The sequence below is a fragment of the Thunnus albacares genome, chromosome 8, assembly GCF_914725855.1.
Source record: "Thunnus albacares chromosome 8, fThuAlb1.1, whole genome shotgun sequence".
Lineage (NCBI taxonomy): Eukaryota > Metazoa > Chordata > Actinopteri > Scombriformes > Scombridae > Thunnus > Thunnus albacares.
This window is the reverse complement of record NC_058113.1, coordinates 18,609,825-18,635,298: the sequence shown is the minus strand read 5'-3', so window position 1 is coordinate 18,635,298 and position 25,474 is coordinate 18,609,825. Positions and strand designations below refer to the sequence as shown.

At 39.0% G+C, this 25,474-nt stretch overlaps 5 protein-coding genes across 13 annotated transcripts; all 5 read left to right on the top strand.

Moving 5' to 3' along the window:
- Positions 1-548: 548 nt before the first annotated feature.
- LOC122986954 (H-2 class II histocompatibility antigen, A-U alpha chain-like) lies at positions 549-2,580 on the top strand. The gene is made up of 4 exons (XM_044358508.1): positions 549-1,463; positions 1,698-1,961; positions 2,060-2,341; positions 2,452-2,580. The coding sequence occupies exons 1-4, from the start codon at positions 1,358-1,360 to the stop codon at positions 2,571-2,573; spliced, it is 774 nt and encodes a 257-aa protein (XP_044214443.1). The 5' UTR covers positions 549-1,357; the 3' UTR covers positions 2,574-2,580.
- Positions 2,581-4,033: 1,453 nt separating this feature from the next.
- Positions 4,034-7,162, top strand: LOC122986953 (H-2 class II histocompatibility antigen, E-S beta chain-like). The gene is made up of 5 exons (XM_044358507.1): positions 4,034-4,257; positions 4,465-4,731; positions 4,834-5,115; positions 5,396-5,509; positions 6,038-7,162. The coding sequence occupies exons 1-5, from the start codon at positions 4,149-4,151 to the stop codon at positions 6,061-6,063; spliced, it is 798 nt and encodes a 265-aa protein (XP_044214442.1). The 5' UTR covers positions 4,034-4,148; the 3' UTR covers positions 6,064-7,162.
- Positions 7,163-7,244: 82 nt separating this feature from the next.
- On the top strand, positions 7,245-10,824 carry LOC122986956 (H-2 class II histocompatibility antigen, A-U alpha chain-like). Of its 2 annotated transcripts, none has more exons than XM_044358511.1 (5): positions 7,245-8,287; positions 8,970-9,050; positions 9,273-9,536; positions 9,635-9,916; positions 10,027-10,824. In XM_044358511.1, the coding sequence occupies exons 2-5, from the start codon at positions 8,987-8,989 to the stop codon at positions 10,146-10,148; spliced, it is 732 nt and encodes a 243-aa protein (XP_044214446.1). In that variant the 5' UTR covers positions 7,245-8,287; positions 8,970-8,986; the 3' UTR covers positions 10,149-10,824. The 2 variants fall into 2 exon arrangements, with proteins under 2 accessions (XP_044214446.1, XP_044214445.1); XM_044358510.1 differs by having other exon boundaries at positions 8,832-9,050.
- Positions 10,825-11,986: 1,162 nt separating this feature from the next.
- On the top strand, positions 11,987-15,514 carry si:ch1073-228j22.2 (SPRY domain-containing SOCS box protein 2). 2 transcript variants are annotated; one of them, XM_044358506.1, is made up of 3 exons: positions 11,987-12,552; positions 13,140-13,968; positions 14,094-15,514. In XM_044358506.1, exons 2-3 carry the CDS (start codon positions 13,221-13,223, stop codon positions 14,222-14,224), a joined length of 879 nt encoding a protein of 292 aa, XP_044214441.1. In that variant the 5' UTR covers positions 11,987-12,552; positions 13,140-13,220; the 3' UTR covers positions 14,225-15,514. The 2 variants fall into 2 exon arrangements, with proteins under 2 accessions (XP_044214441.1, XP_044214440.1); XM_044358505.1 differs by lacking the exon at positions 11,987-12,552 and having other exon boundaries at positions 12,563-13,968.
- On the top strand, positions 15,297-25,470 carry msh5 (mutS homolog 5). Of its 7 annotated transcripts, none has more exons than XM_044358499.1 (26): positions 15,297-15,383; positions 15,718-15,837; positions 15,936-16,059; positions 16,206-16,286; positions 16,584-16,637; positions 16,758-16,879; positions 17,020-17,129; positions 17,509-17,544; positions 17,912-17,994; positions 18,092-18,137; positions 18,950-19,088; positions 19,255-19,317; positions 19,414-19,542; positions 19,646-19,718; positions 19,855-19,964; positions 20,137-20,217; positions 20,321-20,408; positions 20,536-20,603; positions 21,253-21,371; positions 21,465-21,591; positions 22,035-22,184; positions 22,490-22,564; positions 23,825-23,971; positions 24,223-24,360; positions 24,646-24,719; positions 24,806-25,470. In XM_044358499.1, exons 2-26 carry the CDS (start codon positions 15,730-15,732, stop codon positions 24,924-24,926), a joined length of 2,466 nt encoding a protein of 821 aa, XP_044214434.1. In that variant the 5' UTR covers positions 15,297-15,383; positions 15,718-15,729; the 3' UTR covers positions 24,927-25,470. The 7 variants fall into 7 exon arrangements, with proteins under 7 accessions (XP_044214434.1, XP_044214436.1, XP_044214432.1 ...); XM_044358497.1 differs by having other exon boundaries at positions 15,382-15,514; XM_044358498.1 differs by having other exon boundaries at positions 15,382-15,561.
- Positions 25,471-25,474: the final 4 nt, after the last annotated feature.

Here is a 25,474-nt window from a genome sequence, read left to right as displayed (position 1 = left end):
ATAGACCCATTTCTCGACTTGTTCTATTGAAATTCATACAATGAAGTAGAAGACATAAGCATAATAAATCTCTTGAGTGTGGGTGAAGCTTGCCTGTCAAACACACATGCATAAAGTAATGATTGTCATAACTGCCATGAGCAAAAACATTTGTAGTACATTAGTACACATATACACATGTAACATACTGATTCATACAAGAAAATTACACCATTAAGTTCCAGGAAATTACATGGTAAATGTTGGGAAGTTACACTTTAAAACCCCAATTGTTACTCCCTTGTTTCTCGTTGTTTCATTTTCTTCCGCTGCACCTACATTTAAATACCAGTAAGAACCGGAAAGTATTTTATATGTACGGATTCATACGAGGAAGTTACACTGTAAGTTCTGGGAAATTACATGGCAAGTGATGGGAAGTTACACCGTAAAACACGGGCTGTATTATTAAGAGTTACCAAAAAATGGTCATGTAGTTGGTGTTCATAGCTCTAAGTTGCTATTTGTGCCCAAAGCATTTTGTGCAAGACTTGGCCAATTGTTTTGTCTCCACACACAGGATGTACCGATAATGGCAACACTTGTTGGGCAATCTCTTGGCAACAAATGTTTATTTTGAATGTTTTGAGAGAACACACACAACCCTTAATACTGTTAGTTAGTGCTTTTCAACCTGGGAGTTGTGGCCTACCAAGAAGTCACAAGATAAATTGGCAGATATATTAGTTTTTTTAAAATGTTTTGGATGCTGGATAGTTTCACCTCTTTTGTCCTGTAAAACTATTCAGAGGAATCAATCACTCTTTGGATGAAACGCTCACAGCTTACATATAGTCTACATATGCACTTTTGTGATTAGGGTTCACCAAATAGTGTGGGAACCTCTACTGTAGATTATTTTATTGGATCAAATAAAGATCTGTGCTGCTTCAAAAAATAATTCATGAAATATGCAGTGGAAAATAACCATTCAACACTGTTAGAAGGCCAAAAACTGTTTTTTTTCCAACTCTCTCAAATTTTCTCATATTTTACACTCCTCAGATAATGATGCAGATACAGTTTATTTACTGTATGCACGCTGTCATTTCTCGGCAGCTAATTTTGGTTTCTCCTGCAAAACCGGTTGGACTGCTGTTTTAACATCCACATTCATTGAGGCTACATAGCACAGACACTTTGGTCAAGCTCTTCTTTCTACAAAAGGATCTTGTTTTATAGTGGTGAACTTTTGGTAACTCAAGGATACTTGGATACAGGTCAGTGATTATTTACCAAGGACACAATTTATGACTTTGTTTTGCACACAGTCTGGTCATGTGATTGTTGTCGGAGTTCCTCACTGGCAACAGTGATAATGACAGATAAACCTTATTGCGCAGGTAGAGAGACTCCAACAATGAAAATGTTCAGCTCTGCTATTATAGTCCTGATGCTCAACACCCTCTGCGCCTTTTCACAAAGTAAGAATGAGTTTCAAATGTACTATAGTATAGTACAGCATAGTAAGATTAAGAGTAAATTTATGGAAACATGAAAATATGAGATAGACTTTTCACCTGAGAGTTTCTGTGGATAACTCAGATGTCTGAAAGAAAAACAGATTAAGTAAAATGAGACAGATTAGCTTTTTGTTGTTACAGGTTTTTACTGATACATTTATTAGTTGTTGTTTTTTCTATTGTATTGTGTTTCAGTTCCGCATGAAGTTGTCTATTTGGTGGGCTGCTTTGAGAATGGCACAACTGAGGAACAGTTTACATTTGACGCTGAGGAGATTTTATACGTGGATTTCATGAGACAAGCCATTGTATACACTGTGCCCAAATTTATGATTCTTGACCCTAGTGAAGTTTTTAAGACTTTTTATTTATATAAAAATGCTTTGAAAGACAAGAAGGCGTGTTCAGTATTGGTGAACTTCTTGGCAGCGGAAGAGAAAAACGTACCAGAAGAAAAAGGTAAGGAATCTATACTGTATGTTGTATTAACGTAAACATTCATTTCTGATGAATGAAACACAAATGAAGGTTTTTATTTGTCTTTTGACCCACCAAAGACCCTCCTGGGGTTGTCCTCTACCCCTCTGAAGATGTTGAGCTGGGTGCTGAAAACAGTCTTGTCTGCTTTGTGAATCATTTCTACCCGCCTAACATCAATGTCAGCTGGACCAAAAATGGCCGCCCAGTGTTGGAGGGGATGTCGCTGAGTCGATATTATCCCAATCATGATCAAACCTTCCACCAGTTCTCAACCCTGACATTCACACCAGAGGAGGGAGACATTTACGGTTGCACGGTGGAGCACTCAGCCCTGGAGAGACCTATAACAAGGATCTGGGGTGATTGTTTCATCTTGTAAAGACACTTAAACATGAAAATAATACAACAACTTGTTGTGAAACACTTTCTTGTGTCTGTAATAATAGATATTTTCTTACTTCCTCCACAGAACTTGACTTCAGTCATCCCAGTCTTGGACTAGATGTGTACTGTGGAGCGGGCCTGACTCTGGGCTTGTTGGGGATCGCAGCTGGAGTATTTTTAATTGTCAAGGGACGCTATGGAAATTAATTTTCCTTTCTAAGAGAGATATACACATAAATTTGATGATGATACACATAAGTTATACATAAAACTTATGATAATACATATGATTTTGGAGTGCACCATTATCATCTTCTAAACTTTGCTGTCTTATTGCTCATTCATGAACCAAAGTGCAAGTCTGTAAAATGTAAAAGCACTGTTCAGGGACATTTCTTCACCACAAGGAAGAAAAACACAACAGAACAGTTCAGCAGCTATGATTCAACTAGTCATTTATGTGTGGATATACCTTATTAAACAGTACATATATCAGATTATATTCAATAGAAGAATAAGAGTGGAAATTAAATTGAATCATGCACCATAACATCATGAAATATGAGAGGTCTGAATCTGCAGCTTCTGGCATCACAATAGTGCAAAAGAGCCAAAATTATGGAAGCCCATTTCTGCCAGTAATAGGGATTTTTTTTTTTTTTAATAAAAGTTAGTCATGATAATTCTAAAAATTGCTCATGGTAAGTGAAGTCAAGTCGAAATTATTGCTAAAGTCATGTGAAATAAAGATAAAAATTCTAAATTTTGACTTCACATCTCATAATTGTGACTTTTTATCTCATGATTTTGAAGAGAAAAAGTCATGATAATAACATTTGAATTTTGACTATGACTACTATGTTGACTGTGTTAAATTGTCAACATTGTGAGATAAAAAGTCAAAATGATCACTTATTAATTTTTACTTTTTTATTTAATAATTTTGAATTAGTACCATGGACATTTTTCTTACCATTTACTGGCAGAAATGGGCTTCCATAGCTTCCATACAAAAGAGTTGGTCTGAAGAAACATTTAATTTAATTTCTTTTGATATATTTACTGTTGTTTTTTCTTTGCCCTCTAAGTTATTTCAATCTTGTTTATTCAAACACTGCCATGAATTACACTGATTCACTGTTATTCACCACTTTGATATTTGTTTGGAAAAATGATGTTTAAATTCTACATTCTTTTTTTGAGTATACTTTTTATTTTTGTTTAAAATGTATTTTTGTAGTGTGGTATTGCTACTTTTACTTAAATAAAGGATCTGAATAATTTAATAAAATCCACTTTATAAACTTGTGTAACTACTGTATGTAAAATGTGAATGTATAATTTGTGACACCTGCACTTTTTTCTTTACAGTGAGCACTAATGCTTAGAAATGAAATAAATCAGTGAAGGTCAATCACTGTGCCATGTGTGATTCATTATTCATTCAGTTTCTGCAACAAATCAACAAAGGTAACTTTAGGATTATGATGCTTTCCTTCAAGATTAATTAAAATACTTTACAAATTAATCAATTAATATTTGAATCAAATTCCAAACCACATAATTAATTTCAGTGAAATAGGACACTAGATTACTAGAACATCAACACTTTTGTCTGGCTTGTATAAGCTAGTTAGAGTTAGAGCTAGAGTTATAAAACGGCACAAACAGCAGAATGATTATGAAATCAAATCACCACATACAGGATGTCACACCTACTTTGGAGGACTAACTGGAAATGCCACCGCCGTGGTTGAGCAGTTCTGCTGTTTCACTTCCTGCATGCAGTGCAGTAACAACCTGCTTCGAATTAAAATGTATTATCTCTTGTTTTACACCGTGCGTATTCTCAGCTTCTTTTCACCATTGTGTCTGTTATTTTCAAGAGTGGGTAAGTAACATTAAAATGGAAGAAGTCATTGTTTGTTTGTGTTGCTGTTCAAACTGGCACTAGAGCCAAAGTACAAAAAAGTTACTGCATATTATTACAGCTTTGAAATCCAAACAACTGTTTAACTTCAGATACTGTGGTGTGAGAATATGTGATAAACAGAAAATTACAATTGATACTAATATACTGGTTAACTTTATGTTACAGATGCTTTCTATGCTCATGGTTTGGTTCGTTGCCAGTTTGCTTCAAGCGATGGCCATGATGCTGTTTACCTGGAGCAGATCTACTTTAACAAGGTGTTTCTGGCTCAATACAACAGCACTTTGGGAAAATATGTCGGCTACACAGAGAAAGCAAAGGAAATTGCAGATGGTCTCAACAAAAACGAAGCTTTTTTGAAACAGGAAAGAAAGAACACAGAGTCCTGCAAAACAAGCATCCCACTATTATCTGATGCCTTATTGAGAGCAGGTGATTTTGGTGACTTTCAGCATTGACAGGTGCATAATAAGCAGATTTACTAAAGATGTGATATTTCATGACAAACTTTTATGTCTGGGTATTTTCCTCCAGTTGAGCCCACTGTCAAGCTGAGGTCAGTTAAGACAGCAAGCAGCAAACATCCAGGCATGCTCGTCTGCAGCGTGAACGACTTTTACCCCAAACTAATCAGAGTGACATGGCTGAGGAATGGAAAGGAGGTGACATCTGATGTGACATCCACTGAGGAGCTGTCCAATGGGAATTGGCTCTACCAGACCCACTCCTATCTGGAATATACACCCATAAATGGAGAGACGATCACCTGCATGGTGGAACATGCCAGCCTCATGGAGCCAAAGTTTTATGACTGGGGTAAGAGAGTGCGCATGTGGACACGTGAAGTGTGGCAGGAACTATAAGGTGTGACAGCATAGATTGATTTAACTTAAATGTTACTAGAGCAAAAATCATTCTTGGACCTCAAAATGTATCTGTGATACATTTTAAATGACATAATGACGTCTTCACATACAGTAAAGCCAGTTGAAATACAGTATGTGTCGTGTGTTGGTATGAAGGAGAGAAATTCTATATCAAGGACTTAAATCAATGTATAGTATTTTGATTTAATGTGGTCTTCATGTGATTTCAGACCCCATGCCTGACTCAAACAGGAATAAGATTGCTATCGGGACAGCCGGGCTGCTGGTGGGTCTTGTCTTTTTCATTGTTGGGCTGATTTGCTACTACAAAAGGAGAACTACTGGTAAGAGATGAAGTCAAATTAACATGAATGGTTTCTGTTTCTTTATATTTTGTTTCCTAATTTGTAATTACTACTGATGTGAAAATGGACCAAATTAACCAAAAAAATAACAGAACAAGCTTCTTTAAGCCTCAAGTATTGGCAGCTGAGGTAAAGACTGTAGAAAAAATGTCACTGTATCTGCAATTTGTGTCATTGCATGTTTTAAGACTATGAAGACACAAACAGACACAAACTGCTTTTGATGCCATTCTACATTCAGTATTATAACCTGAAAAATGCTGTTACATAACATCACTCATGGACGTCCCTCCATGAATGCATTTCTGTCATTGATGTATTATTTCATTATCCTTTAAATCATAAAGCTTATGAGTCAACACAACCCGCAATTATTTCCACATCTTAATCAGAGCCTAGAAAATTAAACAGTCCAGTTGTTAACACTTCAACACCAAATTATTGTGATGTAAATCAGCTATTCATGACTCTGAAATGGCATTTCATTTTTCTTTCTTTTTCTTCTAGGGCGAGTGTTGGTGCCAACAAGTTGAGACAATAAAGTTGGGACAACCTGAAACTTGAAAATATTTGTAATATAAGTTACACTAATTACATAATCTGGTATAAATGACTTCAAGTATATGAACATTTCTACTAGAATCAACTATCTTTGCAACACTCAAAGGTCCCATGAAATGAGAGAACCTACAAAATCTGTGGATTGATGGGACCCTGCACCAAACATGAGGAATCTGACCTAAGAGCCAAAAAGGTTGCAAATAAATTGAAAAACAGACCCTATCTCTGAGGACTGCTCATCTCCATAGATTAGAATTAGGTGGAAAGTGACAGATTGTATATGCTTGAGGTCCACAACACTATGGAGAAACCACCACTATCTTAATGTTCAAGATTATTTTAAAGTCAAGCTAGTTTGCACCAAAATCCACAGGCGTATCTCACTAGATGGAATCTGTGTATGGACCCCCAAGTCATCAAGAAAAACAGATGCTCCACGAGCGGAGAGATGGACGGGATCCTCAATATGAAACTCACTAAAAGGCACTGAATGATCTGTATTGTAGTTCTATACAAATGTTTTGTAGTCATCGGCCTAGATGGTTGTTTGTTATTTACCATAACAAATATGGCTGGTTTAATCAAAGGAAAAGTAAAATTTAACTAAAATTGGTCTTCTGGTTACACAGATGTTGTATGTTGTGTTTATGTAACAGCCCAGTTATCTATCATTTGGTCATTATTTTACCCACCAAAACCATTCATCGTCCTCTGAGCTTTATTTTTCATCTTTGTGCCAATATTAAATATCAGGAATGCAGTGGATCAATATATATATATATATGCATAACTTTTATTTATTGTCTGAACTCTTTTGTAAGCACATGTGTACATTTATGTTTAGTCTTTATGATCATTTATAAAACTTTAAGGCCGGAATAAAGATTGATCAATCTGTAATGTCTATATATAACAGAATTAATTGGCTTATTCATGAACTGGATGCAAACTGTAAGTGTGCTGCTATATCCTCAGATGACTCATTCTCCTCATCTTCACTCTACATAGACTCCTAAATTGTGTATATTCATATACATGACATTACAACTTGATGGGACTAAAAGTTCAAAGCTGTGATGACAAAAACTAAGATCTCAATAAAACCTCAGAGCTCTGTGGTTTCCTCTGTACTTACAATACATGTTGTGACCTACTTTTATCACTGCTCTCATCAACCTAACCATCAGGTATTTAAGCCCTCAGTGTAGTCTTACAGACAAGGGCAACCTTGTAGCTTGGGACACTCAGGCCTGGTTTGATACTCATGAGCAATATGAGGAGGGGAAGAGTCAGGACATGATATAAGAAAGGTTAACTCTCACAGAAGACAAAAAAAGGCAACAAAACAAAGACTTGTTTGTTTTGGGGCACTGTGGGGCTTCACACATGCTGCATGGGTTGTCCTCTGCTAAACCCTACAACACTGGATAAAATAATTGTTGTCTTTTATAATGCAGATTTTAGTTTTCAGCAGGATCTGGCCATCGTTGGCTTGATATCATGTAGTGTGGAGGCTCTCATTAGGTTAGGTCAATGATTCACAGCGTAAGGGAACAAAACATAAATAATCAATGTTTATGACCCCTGAGCCACTATGAGGCCCACAAATGAGTAATTTAAATCCTTTCTTGAGTACAAAAAGTCCTGTTTTTATCATAATTTACAGTTTATTTATGCACACTGTCATTTCTCAGCAGCTGCCAAAACCAGTTGGACTGCTGTTTTAACATCAATATTTATTAAAGCTAAATAACACAGATACTCTGGTTAAGCTCTTCTTTCTACAAAAGGATTTTGTTTTATAACAGTGCACTTTTGGTAACTCAAGAATACTTGGATTCAGTGATTATTGACCGAGGACACAATTTTATGACTTTGTTGTACACACAGTCTGGTCATGTGATTGGTGTCTGAGTTCCTTACTGGCAAAAGGTATGTAAATTACCCTTTATAATGACTGTCAAGTTGCAATGTTCACCTTTGATCTAGTGTTGGTTTTATTTTAGGTTTAATCATTTTCTATTTTTATATTCATTTTTTGACATCGATTTGGGCTTTTATTTTGAAGGGCAAGCTTTCCCCACCCTGCTTTGTAAAAGCGGATGTAAGGGAACTGGCAGACAAGAGCAAGTGTTTGGTTGTGAAAATGCTCTTCTTGTGATGAAAACTCTAAGACCTTGCTGGACAGCGAACAAGGTATGATTTTTGTATGCTGTAAGAAATGTTGTAATGGTTTTCACATGTAAAAACGTTTTGTGTATTTACTTTTTTGAGTGGGTAGTGAGGAAGTTATACACATACATTTCAGCCACTAGTTTAGCCTAGACTTTTGCCCAGGAGGCTGGTAACACTTTTATAAGCTTTTATAAGAATAAACTAATGAAAATAATTGTGAATGTACTTGTGAATAATTTGCATTTTGTGTGTAATTTGTAGCATGGTCTAACTATTTTTCTACGGTTGCTTGTTTTGTATTCATCGAGTAAATGTACAGATGGCAAGGTTAATTTAAATAGTATAGCTTCCCGTTGTGCACTTCCTGACTTTGGTTCAGTGGATAAGAACCTGGACTGGTCTCATCGTGTTTTAATCTATGAAGCAAATAGACTGCAGGACACTAACTTATGGACATTGTTCTATTTAAAGTCTTATTTTGTTTCAGTTCATTATAAATGTTTGTTTTTCTGTGTGATTATTGAAATCTGCAGTATTATCACAGCTTTTTTGTTTTCCTACTCAGCTCTTACAGTGTGTTCGTGAATACGGCACTGTGTATTGGCAATAAAGTCCTCATGAACCATCAGTTTGAGAGTTGGCCATCATTCTAACTGAGGATGCTACAACAATAATGACAGATAAACCTTATTTCTCTGTGCAGATTGAGAGACTACAACAATGAAAATTTTCGGATCTGCTATTATAGTCCTGATGCTCAACACCCTCTGCGCCTTTTCACAAAGTAAGAATGAGTTTCAAATGTACTAGTCTGGTATAGTAAGATTAAGAGTAAATTTATGGAAGCATGAAAATATGAGATAGACTTTTCACCTGAGAGTTTCTGTGGATAACTCAGATGTCTGAAAGAAAAACAGATTAAGATTAGACAGATTAGCTTTTTGTTGTTACAGGTTTTTACCTATACATTTATTAATTTCTTTTTTTCTATTGTATTGTGTTTCAGTCCCGCATGAAGTTGTCTATTTGGTGGGCTGCTTTGAGAATGGCACAACTGAGGCACAGTTTACATTTGATGCTGAGGAGATTTTATACGTGGATTTCATGAGACAAGCCATTGTATACACTGTGCCCAAATTTATGATTCTTGACCCTAGTGAAGTTTTTAAGACTCTTTATTTATATAAAAATGCTTTGAAAAACAAGAAGGCGTGTTCAGTATTGGTGAACTTCTTGGCAGCGGAAGAGAAAAACGTACCAGAAGAAAAAGGTAAGGAATCTATACTGTATGTTGTATTAACGTAAACATTCATTTCTGATGAATGAAACACAAATGAAGGTTTTTATTTGTCTTTTGACCCACCAAAGACCCTCCTGGGGTTGTCCTCTACCCCTCTGAAGATGTTGAGCTGGGTGTTGAAAACAGCTTCGTCTGCTTTGTGAATAATTTCTACCCGCCTAACATCAATGTCAGCTGGACCAAAAATGGCCGCCCAGTGTCGGAGGGGGTGTCACTGAGTCGATATTATCCCAATTATGATCAAACCTTCCACCAGTTCTCAACCCTGACATTCACACCAGAGGAGGGAGACATTTACAGCTGCACGGTGGAGCACTCAGCCCTGGAGAAACCTATAACAAGGATCTGGGGTGATTGTTTCATCTTGTAAAGACACTTAAATATGAAAATAATATAATGACTTGTTGTGAAACACTTTCTTGTGTCTGTAATAATAGATATTTTCTTACTTCCTCCACAGAACTTGACTTCAGTCATCCCAGTCTTGGACTAGATGTTTACTGTGGAGTGGGCCTGACTCTGGGCTTGTTGGGGATCGCAGCTGGAGTATTTTTAATTTTCAAGGGACGCTATGGAAATTAATTTTCCTTTCTAAGAGAGATATACACATTAATTTGATGATGATTGATTGTACATGCTGAAAGGAGTAGTATGGAGCAGTATGGAGATACCACTACAATTACAATTACAATTTTTCATTTAGCAGAAATTTTTATCCAAAGCGACGTACATCTGAGAGCTGATAAAACACAAGCAGGGGTCTAGTCAGGAGAGAACAACACGAGTAAGTACTATAAAGCTAAGTTTGAACCTGATAGGACGTTGATGCCAACAGGTGGTGCACAGAGGCAATGAATAGAGTGCATAGATTGCATAGAAGCAGTTCTTTTTTTTCCGTTTTTTATTTTTTCTCTCTTCAGTCCATCAAGTGCAGAGGTATTCGTGAAAGAGCTGGGTCTTTAGTCTTTTCTTAAAGATTGAGAGAGACTCTGCAGATTGAACAGAGTTTTGTAACTCGTTCCACCACCAGGGAACTACAGAGGAGAAGAGTCTAGCTAGCGACGAATAAAGATTGATCAATCTGTAATTTCTATATTCAACAGAATTAATTGGCTCATTCATGAACTGGATGCAAACTGTAAGTGTGCTGCTATATCCTCAGATGACTCATTCTCCTCATTTTCACTCTACATAGACTCCTAAATTGTATATAGTCATATACATGACTTTACAACTTGATGGGACTAAAAGTTCAAAGCTGTGATGACAAATAAAAACTAAGATCTCAATAAAACCTCAGGGCTCTGTGGTTTCCCTTGTACATACTTACAATACATGTTGTGACCTACTTTTATCACTGCTCTCATCAACCTAACCATCAGGCATTTAAACCCTCAGTGTAGTCTTACAGACAAGGGGCAACCTTGTTGACGGGGACACTCAGGCCTGGTTTGATACTCATGAGCAATATGAGGAGGGGAAGAGTCAGGACATGATATAAGAAAGGTTAACTCTCACAGAAGACAAAAAAGGCAACAAAACAAAGACTTGTTTGTTTTGGGGCACTATGGGGCCTCATACATGCTGCATGGGTTGTCCTCTGCTAAACCCTACAACACTGGATAAAATAATTGCTGTCGTTTATAATGCAGATTTTAGTTTTCAGCAGGATCTGGCCATCGTTGGCTTGATATCATGTAGTGTGGAGGCTCTCATTGGGTTAGGCCAATGGTTCACAGCCTGAGGAACAAAACATAAATAATCAATGTTTATGACCCCTGAGCCACTATGAGGCCCACAAATGAGTGATTTCAGTGCTTTCTTGAGCACGTGAAGCCCTGTTTTTTCCATAATTTAAATGAAAACACATGATGTTAACTGTTGGTATACAAGATGTTCAATTGTCAGCTTTATTTATACTCCCATGCGGATGCGTACACAGACAGCTGCGGACACCGCGGACAGGTAGTTGTTCTGTTTATATTACCTTCTGGGTTCTGCTTGGAGAACACGTTCCACACATGCATAATAGATCACTGTCTACAGAAACACAGCACTGTGACCATACAGAAAGATCCGTGCAGATACAATTGTGCATACGTGGATGTCCACACAGAGCCTACGCATACACCCTCTGATGACGACATTTATGTCATGCGGACCCTAGCGGACTCACAGACACGGAAAGTATAATTTCAGCCTTAGTGTTTGTGCACTGGAGGCTTCAAATTTCCACAACACACTTTTTTAAGTTGCATACTGGACCACGACTGGCTTCCAAACTCTTTTAAAATTGGATTTTCAATGAACACAGAGAAACTTTCCATTTTCAGCAGATGAATGTGAAAACAGCCTTCTAGTGTCAAACCCTGCACAGTGGAGCTCAAACACCCAACTGTAAGAACAAGAAGAAAAACATACTTTTGAGTGGAGGGGAATCTTTAAGTACAGTACCTTCCACCACTGCCTGCAAGTCAGCGTTGAGGGCATACACTCAACTCAACACTGCGCCTGCGCTGTCCGGAATAATGAGCCGCTTTGGCTTCTATTTCATTTTCATCTTCTTATTAATTAAAAGCCCGAGTTTGATCCTCTTCTTATGTTTCGCCATTTATGTTTACATTCATTACAGAACGCGTTAAAAAATAAATAAATTCAGGTTGGATAAATGGAGGAAAACTGATGACAGCTTGTGATCTAACAGTGGCTGTATCTTGTTTTTCACCGTGTTTGATGCACCAGTTTACAAACACGTCATGGACCTCTCGTCCTTGTAACTGCAGATCTGTGTGGCGTCACACTGAAATGATGGACTGTGCTGTTCCCGTCCCGGAGGTCGTCCCAAAACACCGGAGTGGACGGAGCGGCTACGATACCGAGCAGCGATAACACGCACAAGACGTCTGATAAGAGTCTGTTATAAACCAGACGGATGCAGAGTGAAACTATCCAGCAGACAACAGGGAAGGAGTCAACAAAACAGCTGGTAAGATGGAAACGAGACAAAGATTTATTGTGAGCTTTTTTATGAGCTGCTCCAACAGGTGAAGGAACCTGAAACTTTTTTAAAAACGTCTGTCTTTGGTTATTTATCTGCTGATTTGTTTCTCTATTCTTTTCCTTGATAATAATCTCCACATGAATGCTGCACTGTAATATGTACTCAAGTACTGTACCTCAGTGCAATTATGGTGTACTTGTGCTTGACTTGAGTGTTTTAATTTGAGGCTACTGTATACCTCTACTCTACTAGATTTCAGAGGGAAATATTGTACCTTTTACCCACCTTTTAATCCACACTGACAACTATTGCAGATCAGGATACCTATAATGAGCATAAAAAATGTAAATTAAATCCACCAACGGTATATAAATATCTAGACTTAATTCCACCTGGGCCAGCTACATTACAATGCTGTTTATATGCATCAGTAATAATTAACTTTTAGTATAATATGTTATATGTAACAATATGACAGAGACCATTTTGCCTAAAATCCCATTTCCTTACTGAAGTATTAATCATGTATTTTTCTATGTTAACTAGAGTTTTGTTGTCTTTCTTCTCAACAGTTCTCTGACGACACCTGACAGAGGCGGTGGTGACGCTGCCCGTGTGTATCCTGTGCTCAGCTCTGCAGACTGTTCCCACTGATGGGTCTCTCACTGTCCGTCTGGCTGTACAGCAGGACAGCTGACAGCCCTCCTTCATCTTCATCAGCTTTATGTTCGCTGGCTGTCCCAACCTCCTCTCGTCTCATGGTCATTCTGAGCTCCCCCCCAGTCGCTTTGGGAGATAGTCGCTCACACTGGAGCTCAGCCCACCGCTCTCCTCACCTCCTGCTCTCTGCCTGCAAACATGAAGTGACACGTTCACCTGTCGAGCGGAGCAGTGATGCCGTGAGGGCAGAGAAGGGGGTGAAGAGTGGGCTTCATGTCTGGGAGGTGGTGTGGAGCCCCGGCCACAGAGGGAGTCACGCTGTCGTGGGTATTTCCAGGCAAAACTGTCCTCTGCAGGCCTCGGGGTACAAGGTGCTGGTGGGCGGAGACTCGCAGTCCTGGGGCTGGGAACTCAAAACCAATCAGTTTTGGTATAATGGACAGAGTCTGGGACTGTACCCCAGAGAGAGGAGGAGGTGTCACACTGAGACTCAGGAGGATTGTAGGTCTTTCACTTCACATATCCTGAAAGACACAGAGGGAGCAGAGACACCTCTCCCCATCCCTGAGCGCATCCTGCTGGTCCTGGACGCTGACGCAGGCACTCTGGGATTTGTCGTTGATGGCAGCTTCCTGGGCGTTGCTTTTAAAGACCTTCCTCGTGGGGTGGAGCTGTTCCCAGCAGTGAGCAGTGTGAGAGGAGGCGCCAGCATACGACTACGATACCTGAACGGTGCCACACGTGAGTGTCATGTTTTCACACTAATCTGTCTCAGTTAGAATAGCAGTGACAGTGAGGATGGTTACTGTAACTTATAAAACACAAACTGTAAACTAATTTAGTTTTTCTTTCTCTCTCCTTCTCAGGTGATCCGCCCGCCCTGATGGCTTTATGTGGACTCTCCATTCGTCAGTCTTTAGGGCAACAGAGGCAGAATCAAACTGACAAACTGCCTCTTCCCCCTTTTCTCCAGCGCTACCTGCTTTCTACTCAATAATGTGCTCTTAGTGTATACACACACACTCACACACTCACACACTTACACAATATGAAACTGTCACACCCTGGATGGACTTTTGTGTGTTTTTTTCGGACTCCTTGTGTTTTTGTTCTTTTGACTTCCTTGGATTTGTTATCCTTCTGATGCCCTCAGACCTTTTCTGTTTTAGTTGGACTTTTTGAGGGATTCTTTCATTTGTGTTGCATGTGTTTCCTGGTTTTGGTTTTCTCTGTTCCCTTGTGTGTTGTTCCTGATTTATTTTGAAATATTTCTTCATTGTGTCTGGTCACTTTGCTTCCTGTGTTTGATTATTTCATGTGTCTCACCTGTGTCTCGTTTACCTCACCTGTGTTTCATTTGCAATCACTCCCTGTGTATTTATAGTCCAGTTTTCAGTTCAGTCTTTGTCAAGTTGTCTGCTTTTGTTCAATGTTCCTGTGACTTTTTGCATTTTCATTAAAAATATCTGCATCGGATTTTCCCTGCCTACCGTCTCTGCGTTTGGGTCCACCTGCTCCACTCACCCAGCTCCTTGACAGAAACCTTTTGTCAATCACTGCGATGTACCAAGAATTTATGTTTTCTTTTATATGAAATATTATGTGCATACTATATGATAAGTGTATTTATTATTATTTATTGCTTTAACATAAAGCTCACTGGGGGGAAAGTTTGGGATTTTGGGGGGTAATGTTGTTGTATCTGACTGTTTCTTTCATTGTGTATAAAATAAATGACTCATATTATAACTTGTTGTCATTACTGCTGTTCCATTGCAGTTTCTATTGTAATTATAACTATAATACTAATCTAGTTATGATCTACTATAGGACTGCAACTAAGGATTATTTTCATTATTAATAAATCTGCCGATTTTTTTCTCAATTAATTGTTTAGTCAATAAAATACTACTTTTTTATATTCCACCTTTGCAGGTCACCAGGACAGTCCACTGTTTCTTCCCATCCTACTTTTTCTTTTAGTTATTGTTGTTTTCGTCAAAGCTAATACAAAGTCTGACTAAGTTTTGTTTGTGCAGGTCTGTTAAACTAATGAAGATCAGTAAATAACTGATGACGTCAACAAGATGGACATTTAACAAGACACCTGTTGTCATGGCAACGGAACGGGCGCGCCAAGTAGCGCTTTTAAAGGGGTAACGTTAGCATTAGCTCTCCGCTACCACAGATAAAAATATTTTATCGCCCTCCTTTCGGTTATAAGTCGGACTTTTTTTTCGATACATACGGCTTGTTGGCTTTACTTATAAAAGCCCCAGCCTATCATGTAAGTGTTAGCTAACTAAAAGAGACGGGACTGTTATTATGGCTAAAGTAAGCTAGCTTAAAATAGCCAGCCTAGCTAAATGGCGCTTAACTTGAATACATTTAATCTTAGATAGCTAGCTAAAAGTCTGTAGGTTTACATATTGTGCCCTTTTTATACAGTCAAATTACCATTATTAGCTTAATTTGACTGCTCCTATGCAGAAATAAGTCTTCATGGCAGCACTGGGAAGTCTGAGAAGAGGAGGAGGAGGAGGAGGAGGGGAAGTTTTCGGTCCTGCTGGTCTAAGTGGGGATGAAGAAGAGGAGGAAGACTCACCTGAGGTAAGTTAGGAGTCCAGCTCAGACCTCACATATCACCAGCAGCTAACTGGGCTGCAGCACTGACATGCAAACTCCTGTCTGTCTCTGTTTATTCCTAGGTTTTATTGAGTGTTTTGGCACAGCATGGCCAGTTGGGTCTTTGTTTCTATGACAGTAAAGACTCCTCTTTACACTACATGGTAGACACTCCTGACAACCACGAGCTCCGCCTGCTGGCCAGAGGTAAACAGTGCATCAGCCATTAACTCAGTCTCTTCCCCAAATTGGATGAGGTGTTTTTTAATAGCTCAAAAAATTATTGTCTTGTCTATAATCTGACACTTGTGTTTTCATTTTGTTCCTCTGTTTCTCTTATTTCTGTTGTGTAGTCATCCAGGAGATTTGTCCCCATGTCATTCTTACCAGTGCAAAGCAGGAGCGCTGCATGACCCGCTTCTTGCAACAACTGGGTGAGCCCTGGGAGAAAATGCACCAGGGGATTTGTGCTTTTTTTGTTTTTGAAGTGGTGAGAGACAAGACGTTTCTGGGTCAAGGGAATGATGTGAGATTAGAGATGCTCAACACTGCAGCCAGTTAGTGTGATAAGAGAGAACAGTGATGTAATACACAGTTTTATAAGGCTTTTACTGAGCACAGCCTAGTGAGACAGTGCTATCATGTGAAACCAGTTCTTTGATAAGAACTTTTTCTTTCACAAAACTAACTATTATTATTTTTATTTCAAACTCCTTTCTGTTGTATCCCAGGTTCAAACCCAGACTACAAACCAGAGGTGGTTACTTATCCATATGTTGACTTTGGTAAACAGACATCCACTCATAAAATGCAAATATCCTCATCAATTTGTAGGCAAGAGTGTATTAAATGCATGATTTTCCACAATAAATGGCTTAATTTAGAATCAGTTTTGAATGTTGCAGGCCTGGAGGTTGGTAAGCAGAGGCTACTTGCTGCCCATCTGCCTTTCCTGTCTGCCTTAATTTCAGAGAGAGACAAAATGTCCTATCTCTCCTCCTGTATCTCCTTCGACTCACCCCTGATGGTGAGCCAGCTGTCTACACTACATATGATCTCATCCATCAGTCCATCATTCTGCAAGAGCTGATCACGAATTGTCAATCATTTTCTTGTTTTTTTGTGTGTTCATTTGTGTTTGTATGTGTGTGTATGTGTGTTGGGTAGCTGAGGGCAGTGGGTGCTCTGTTAAAATGTCTGGACAGGAGGAGAGTGGGAGTGGAGCTGGAAGACAGCAGTGTTGGAGTTCCTATCCTACAGTTTCACGCCTACACACTGTAAGACACACATAAATGTAGTAATTCACACACACACACACACACACACACACACAGGACTGTGATTACACATTTTCCATAATGAGGACCATGAAAGAGTTTTTTCAATGAGTGACTTTTTACTGCACTGTATTTAGCTACACATGTTTAGTCTGTCAAACACGCAGCAGTGAATCATGCATTTGCAGCATTGTGTTTTCTTGGTATTTATACATCTACTGTATTACATTTTACATTACTACATTATACTTATTATTCTCTATCTATCATCAAACCAAACCCGTCAAATGTGATGCAGATGTTTCCATGAATGAACAATTTTCATTCTCTTTGAATCTCTGTTTCTCTGAAATGTGCATTGTGTTTCTTCCCAATATAGTAAAGGTGTGGTGTGTATTGACCGAGACACCTACAGGTAAGCGTGTTCTAGCACAGACTCTATTACATTAATGATCTTTGTCCAGTACACAGGTATTTCCCTAAAGGCTGAAACTGATCTTCTGAGTCTCTCATGAATTGTTCCTTCTTCCATAACTGAAATCTACAGTACAGCTGTTTAATGCACAGTTCAACTATTACATGCAAAATAATGAGTTGTTAGTTCTGTGATATATCTTATTTTTTATTTTCTTTTTATTATGTTATTTTGTATAAAATTATTAATTGTTATGTATAAAATACATTATTCAAATCAGATTCATTATTAGGTGATGCAAGCAAAAACATGAAGAAAGAGACAAAGTTTGGTCAAGAGATCACTGTGGATTTTATATTTGTTTCAGCGTTCTGCAGATCTTCAAATCAGAACTTCACCCATCGGTGTACAAGCTGCATTCAGGTGAAAAAGAAGGACTCAGTCTTTACGGTACGTTGCTCAGACTGTTGAATTTCAGGATTTTATCACTTCTCTGCCCAACGTAATGCTATTTACGTCAACCTCTTGTCATTATTGTGGATTACAGGAATATTGAACCGCTGCAGGTGCAAGTTTGGCTCCAAACTGCTACGGTGAGAAACATCTCTTGCTAGAGTCGAATCACACAGACAACAAAATAATGAAGAGGCCTTAACTTAATCAAAAGACAGGTGTTTTAAGACATCAGTTAAACTTAACTGGTGCCTTTATTGCCCTGCTGTATAATAGTTGTGCCAAATGTAAGCATTTGGTATGGGGAACTGATGTCAGATACCATTAGTAATGCTACATCACCACAACTACTACCACCTTTACTATTAATATGACTACTAAGGCTGGCTACTACTACTAGGCAGGGCAAATTTATAGCTTATTTAAAAAAAAACAGAGGAAATGCTTTTCATAATGCATAAAAGACAATAATTAATAAATATAACAATGATATAATTGTAACTAACTGGTCATATAAAATAATATTCATTCATATTCATTTATAAATGAACATTTATTATTAGGAACATTAGAAACAAACACTACCAATGTAACAAAAATGACATAAAATTCTTGTCACATATTTACACACAAACAGCTGTTCTGCGATTTAAGCAGAAAATTTACTGCTGCTTGTATCTATGGCAACAAGATAAATGTGTCAGCTTTTCTAACATAATGCATCATCTGTTTTTGGAACTGTAACCAATGATATTGTGTTGATTTTAAATCCATGCTATAATTATTGTGGGAATGTACATTTATGTAAATATGTCATGTTTTTATTCATTTAGTTATCATTTTGCACACAAAATACTGTCAGAAACTAGAAGTTGATGTGTCCTACTGTAGTTTGTACTGCTCTCTGTCGTAGAGGTACTGAAAGTGTAAGTGATAACCTCCTCTGTCTTAGCCAGTGGTTTCTGCGGCCAACACTGGACCTGGCTGTGTTACAAAGGAGACAGGAAGTGATTCGTTTCTTCACGTCACCTCGGAACTCAGACTCCCTGAGCACCCTGCAGTCCTCGCTGCGCAACATCAGAAACATCCCAGTAATAACTATTACCACCAACCTCCTTCCTTCTACATCTGTGACCATTTACCACCATGCTTACTGAGTCACCACCTGAAAACTAACATCATCATCCGCCTAAAGCCAGTTTATGTGTGTGTGTGTGTGTGTGTGTGTGTGTGTGTGTGTGTGTGTGTGTGTGGTAGACTCTTCTGCGCAGGATGTCTCTCTCTCATACCAAAGTGACTGACTGGCAAAGTCTCTACAAGGTTGGACCAACACTATTACCACATCCATGTGACAAGCTCTGTTAAGTGTGTAGAAAGAGGTTTGTTGGTGTGTGTGCGTGTGTGTGTGTGTTTCAGACAGTGTACAGTGCAGTGTGTATCCGGGACACGGTGCGTCACCTGCCTCAGTCCATTCAGCTGTTTCGTGACATCAGTGAAGGGCTCTCTGATGACCTCCACTACATCGCCTCTCTTATAAGCCGCATTGTGAGACACTCACATTAATACACAGCTGCAAATCTGAGACTAAACAACACTACACAATGTTGAGTGTTAATGAGTTTAACTCCTCTGATTGGGGGACGTGTAGGTGGACTTTGAAACCAGCATTGCCGAGAGACGCTTCACCATCAAACCAAATGTGGACCCTGCCATTGATGAGAGTAAGTGCCACCATACTGGATATAAAACTGACTAAACAAGTGTTGAAAAGCCTGATCAGAGGCCTATGTTTATGTTATGAGCCTGTTTATATGGTGGCCGATCAGAAGTCTTAACAACGTTCCATCTCTCTGTCAGAGAGGAGGAGGATGATGGGGTTGTCTGACTTCCTGACAGACGTTGCCAGGAGAGAGCTGGAGCATCTGGATGCTCGCATCCCCTCCTGCTGTGTCATCTACATCCCTCTGGTCTGAGATTTATCTCTACAAAAGCCCTGAATGATATATGTTTCCAAAAAACATCCGGCCCACGAATACAATATTATTGGTGGAATTCTTATTATCTGATGTTGCGGAAATTGTTTCTCTGGAGCACCGCACACATCAGTGCTCATACATCATTGTCTGATTCTCCTCACAGATTGGATTCCTGCTCTCTGTCCCTCGGCTGCCCAGTATGGTGGATAAAGAGGATTTTGAGATAGAAGGGCTTGATTTTATGGTCTGTGTTTAATCTTTACAGCATTTTCATTTTGTTAGTTTGTGTGTGTTCTACAAAAAAGTTCACATGCTCATGTATGTCCATGTGTGTGTGTGGGAGCTAGTTTCTGTCTGAGGATCGTCTGCACTACCGCAGCCAGAGAACCAAGGAGCTGGACGACCTCATAGGGGACTTGCACTGTGACATTAGAGGTCTTTTACTTTTTCAATAACAGAACATTTACCTAATAGCTGTGCACCTGACATTTTTAACCACAACAAACGCTATCCACTTGTCAAGATTCTTCACTTTCCTGATATTAAACTTCCTGTTTCTCAGACATGGAGACGGCAGTAATGACTCAGTTACAGAACGCAATCCTCGAGAGGAGCGCCTCCCTATACAAGGTGCACTTCCATATATAAGCATAAATGAAGTGTTTAAAACATGACTCCCACTCTAGCAATATGATTGTTGGCATGGAAGTAATATCGCTAATGTGTGTAGGAGGATTTTGTCGTAATCAGCTGTCAGTTTTCCTTTTAGTTGTGTTGTTCATTTTAATTATGAAACAGGTCCTGATCCCATTACAAGTTCTTTTCCAGTGCTGTGATATTTGTCTCATAATAGATGGATTTGCTGCAGCTGCAAATTTAATTGTTGTTTTTGAGTGCAGAGAGAACTGTTAGGTCAGATGATGAATTATTATGTTTACAATGTTGTCGCTATGATGGGAATTTTCTAACTATTTAGCAGATTGCAACTTTTCAATTAAATTAATGTAAAAGAAAAATAAATAAGGTCTCATAGTTTTTACAGTATAAAAAAGAACTGAAACCTCCAAAGAAAATCCACTTCTTTGTTGTGCATCTGTATGCTCCAAATGCTCATATTTTCACTAAAATATAGCTAAAACACAGCTTTTGTCTCAATTCACATGCACAACTCTGTTGAGTTCTGGGTTGTCAACACTAGAGCTCTGGCTTACTGCTCTTTCATTAGTCAAACAAAAATCTTTTCAGGACATTCAATGTGTTTAATGTGTGTATCATGTAGGTTCTGGATCTCACTGCTGAGCTGGACTGTCTGATGGCTATGAGCAGCGCCTCCCAGGAGTACGGCTACACCTCACCCAAGCTAGCCAACCACAGGAAGATAATAGTCACACAGGGCAGGTAAACACACTTAATGTAAAACAATATTTTTGTGGTATTTGATTCAAGAGTGTTGTACAAGAGTGCTACATGTCTGATTTTTTTATTTTCTAGACACCCGCTGTTAGAGTTGTGCTCTCCTGTGTTTGTGGCCAACTCTCTCCAGAGCTCTGAGTCTCAAGGCAGAGTCAAGATCATCACTGGACCCAACTCATCTGGAAAGAGCATCTACCTCAAACAGGTAGGACAGTCAGAATTTCTTCATCTTACACTCAACTGGAGGAGTTTATGTCAAGTCATATTAGAGATATTGAAATAATGAGTTTTCGACTTCCAAATAGTGCTCATGTCAACATCCAAGTCTTAATTATTATATTTTTGAAATCTCAGATATGTCTGACTTGGCCCTTCATAATATGGATGTGCCTCAAAACCAAGCAGACATGGATGCCTCACATCAGCAAAACTACATCGATCAATGTCATTAAATTAAATTGATATACTGTCATTTTGTCAATGTGTAGTATCTTTTTGAGTTGTCTGATGACGTGAACTTTGTGATGGATGTGAATCTTCCCTATTTCTACCATCCATCCCCAGGCTGCTTTCTTGAATCACTGATGTGACACTGCTGACCTTTTGTTTTCCAGCTCTGACTTAACCTAACTTAACCGTCTTTGGCAGGTGGGTCTTATTGTTTATATGGCTCTGATCGGCTCTGACGTGCCAGCAAAGGAGGCAGAGATTGGTCTGGTGGATGGAATCTATGCCCGCATGCAGAGCAGAGAGTCTGTGTCTGTGGGCCTCAGCACCTTCATGATAGACCTCAACCAGGTACCCAAAACACACTCACACATACACACTTTTATGCACACAAGCTTCTGTGTGTGTGTGTGTGTCAGTGAGTGGGCGTGGAAATAAAAGACATGAACCTCCAATACTACTGTCCTCCAGCTCCACTCCCACTCTCCACCTGTCAAGACATTTTTTAAAAAGCATTTACTGCCTACAACCATCACCATCACACACACACACACACACACACACACACACACACACACACACACACATACACACACACACACACACACAATAAAACAATAAAGTGTAGTATAACTGTTTGTGTCTGTATTCTCCAGATGGCCCAGGCTCTCAACAGCAGTACTGGCAACTCATTAGTTCTCATCGATGAATTTGGAAAAGGAACTAACACTGTAAGGAGAAGCTTTGTGAATTAAATACATATGCACATACACACAACGAGGACACACAGTTCCGTTAATGTGAAGCAACTGAAACCAATCCCAGACAGTATTATCCAATTTAGAGCTGCAGCATGAACAGACCTTCAGTTCAGCCCAACATGTGCCACCTATCAGCAAGAAAATAGCAGCAGCAGCAGTTAAGAAGGCAAATATAGAAGTGCCGGTGTGCGCCATCCACAGGCAAAGAAATGAATCATGACTTTTTAGAAATTGAGGCACAGCAACTACAGAGTTCATACTTTGGAGAGGAAAGGAAAGGGTCCAAACAATATTTTATTTAAGGAAAAGAAAACCCTAGAATAAAATTAGCATAGTAGGTTAATGGATGTCAACAAAGGGAAATAAATCATAAATTCATTGTGTTTTACTACCGCAAGATCAGCTGTATTTCTGTTATATCTGAGTATTTGTAGTAATATCTGCTGGAGGCTAGTGTAACTCATTCTCTCTGGTGGTACAAGCTTAAAAGTAAGACATAAGATCAACAGCTCTGAGAAAGAAATTGCAGCTTTAACAATCATTACCTGCAAGTATTAAAAATTGCTACAGCCATTGCTTTCTTTGCCTGTAGGAGGCGACATCAACATGTTGACGTCTGCAGACCTAAACTGCTGCTGCTGTTCCTCTCTTCTCCTGTAAGTGGTGCATGTTGGTGGGAACAGCTCTCCTTTGTGGAGAATCTGTAGCCTGCTGAACATGAATTGAATGAGTTTGTGAGTTACGAAGAAGTTCTGTTGAGGTGTTTTCTTCCTCTCTGAGGTGTTTCGTCTTCTCTGAGGTGTATCTTCCAAATATATCTAATTATCTATTTATAAAAAACACATTTAAAGTAAAAAATTTTGACTATATTTACATACACATAAAATTACATTCTCGTATGCATGTGCATGATAAAGATGCATATTTTTCCATTGCCAGACAATACAAAGTCACTGATGAGGATGAAGTAACATTAGCATCCAGGAGATCACAGATTGTGATGGAATATGATCATTTGTATTCATAATATCTTGTTTTCTCAGAGAGAAAGGGGACATCTGGTGGGCAGACAGTGGGCAGGAATGTTCTGTTAATTGGTTAATTTGTGGCAGCAACTCATTGTCAGGCTATCAAGGGTTTATGTAAACAGCTTAACCTGAATTAAGACCTTTATCCAATCGCAACTTCATCCTTGGGAAACACAGCCAACAGTTTAATGTTCCCCTTCAGGTGGATGGGCTGTCCTTGCTGGCTGCGTCAATCTCTCATTGGCTGAGAAAAGCTGCAGTAGATGTCCCTCACGTCCTGTTGGCTACTAACTTCCACAGTTTGCTGCAGCTAGGCCTGCTACCCTCCTCTGACCTGCTGTCTCTGCTGGTACTGAGAGATACTCTAACTGAGCTTGCACAATGATGACAAGTAGCCTGAAGCGCTTGTGTGAATGCACGATGAAGTTATATGATGGCAAACTAATGTGGTGTAGAGTTTTGTTGACAGAGGAAACTTCCAAATGCCCAAGTAGCTAATGAGGTTCCACTTCAGATCTGTTTTACCTCATTAGAAGTATGTGTATGTTATTTTTGTGTGTATGTGGTTGTGTATTAATAGGTCCGTGTGTGTGTGTTAAGACTCTAGAGACAGCAGTGGATGGGGATGAGTTAGTTTTTCTGTACCAACTGAAGGAAGGGATCTGCCAGTCCAGCTATGCTGCCAACATTGCTACACTGGCAGGTTTGCCAACTGGCCTTGTACAGAGAGCAGTGGAGGTAAAGACACACACATGTTTGCTTAGGTCACTTTTGGGGACATTACATAGACTTACATTAATTTCCTGGAGACTTACCCTAACCCTAACCTTAACCACTGACCCAAAAATCAGCGTTTTCACAAGTGGGGACACGGCTTTTGTCCCCAATTGGACAAGCCGTCCCAATTAATCATGAAAGGACAGATACCCAACACACACACATACACACACACACACACACACACACAAACACACACAAAGAAGCATGCTCACATAAGCTGACTGTGGGCGTGCGTTTGGTCAGGTGTCTGAACTCTACAGGACAGGAAGACCCGTCAAACGCATTGACAAAGCGTCATCAGATGAGCAGGCCAACAGGTTGGTTTGACTCAAACTTCACAGAATGGCAAAGCAAACCTTCAGTACAGAGCAGTGTGTGTTGAACATGTTTGTGTACCTGACAGGTGCAGGTCCGTGGTGGAGAAGTTCTTGAGCCTGGACCTGGAGGACAAAGATTTGGACCTTCAGGGCTTCATGAAAGAGGAGCTTCTGCCCTCTGCTGGGGAGCCGCTCAGCCGCAGCTGAACTGTTTGTGCTGCAACTGTAAACATATTTCTACAGCTCTGTGGTCAGTGTGTGCAGTCAGTCCCTCAAGTTTTTACTTACATTTGGGAAAAAGCAAGCTGAGGTGGTAGGCATTTGGCTGCATGTTTCTAAACACTTGACAAGAATTCTTTAAAACGCTGTAACACAAAAACATTTTGTGCTTGTTACAAAGGTTTAAATTGTTGCATAGAAAACACCGAGCTCATTTTTTTCATGTTTTGTTCAATTTAAATACTGTATTTACAAAATATTAAATATGATACAAACTGATTTGCTCTTCAGTTAGATTATAGACAAATCTAATCTAAGACAAATTTAAATTACTAACTTTCATGCCGTCATCATCTAAATAGTGTTTTTTAAGTTAGAACTAATAAGAAGAAATAAAGTTAGAGCAAAATGTACAAAAATCCTGTAAAGCTGCTGATTTTCCTTCACTATGTGGTTGTTGTCCTTTCTGCATCACTTTAAGCAGTTTTTTCCTTTTTTTTATTTCAAACATGTAACAAATAATAAATAAGAAAATA

Bases quoted from the DNA above. Each gene is read 5' to 3' on its own strand.
- LOC122986954 (XM_044358508.1), top strand. From the start codon at position 1,358: ATGACAGATAAACCTTATTGCGCAGGTAGAGAGACTCCAACAATGAAA. The intron at 1,464-1,697 runs GTAAGAATGAGT...ATTGTGTTTCAG, and splicing joins CCTCTGCGCCTTTTCACAAA to TTCCGCATGAAGTTGTCTAT. The intron at 2,342-2,451 runs GTGATTGTTTCA...CTTCCTCCACAG, and splicing joins ACCTATAACAAGGATCTGGG to AACTTGACTTCAGTCATCCC.
- LOC122986956 (XM_044358511.1), top strand. From the start codon at position 8,987: ATGAAAATTTTCGGATCTGCTATTATAGTCCTGATGCTCAACACCCTC. The intron at 9,051-9,272 runs GTAAGAATGAGT...ATTGTGTTTCAG, and splicing joins CCTCTGCGCCTTTTCACAAA to TCCCGCATGAAGTTGTCTAT. The intron at 9,537-9,634 runs GTAAGGAATCTA...GACCCACCAAAG, and splicing joins AAACGTACCAGAAGAAAAAG to ACCCTCCTGGGGTTGTCCTC.
- LOC122986953 (XM_044358507.1), top strand. From the start codon at position 4,149: ATGCAGTGCAGTAACAACCTGCTTCGAATTAAAATGTATTATCTCTTG. The intron at 4,732-4,833 runs GTGATTTTGGTG...ATTTTCCTCCAG, and splicing joins TGATGCCTTATTGAGAGCAG to TTGAGCCCACTGTCAAGCTG. The intron at 5,510-6,037 runs GTAAGAGATGAA...TTTTTCTTCTAG, and splicing joins CTACAAAAGGAGAACTACTG to GGCGAGTGTTGGTGCCAACA.
- msh5 (XM_044358499.1), top strand. From the start codon at position 15,730: ATGGCAGCACTGGGAAGTCTGAGAAGAGGAGGAGGAGGAGGAGGAGGG. The intron at 22,185-22,489 runs GTACCCAAAACA...TGTATTCTCCAG, and splicing joins TCATGATAGACCTCAACCAG to ATGGCCCAGGCTCTCAACAG. The intron at 23,972-24,222 runs GTACTGAGAGAT...GTGTGTGTTAAG, and splicing joins CTGACCTGCTGTCTCTGCTG to ACTCTAGAGACAGCAGTGGA.
- si:ch1073-228j22.2 (XM_044358506.1), top strand. From the start codon at position 13,221: ATGGGTCTCTCACTGTCCGTCTGGCTGTACAGCAGGACAGCTGACAGC. The intron at 13,969-14,093 runs GTGAGTGTCATG...TCTCCTTCTCAG, and splicing joins ATACCTGAACGGTGCCACAC to GTGATCCGCCCGCCCTGATG.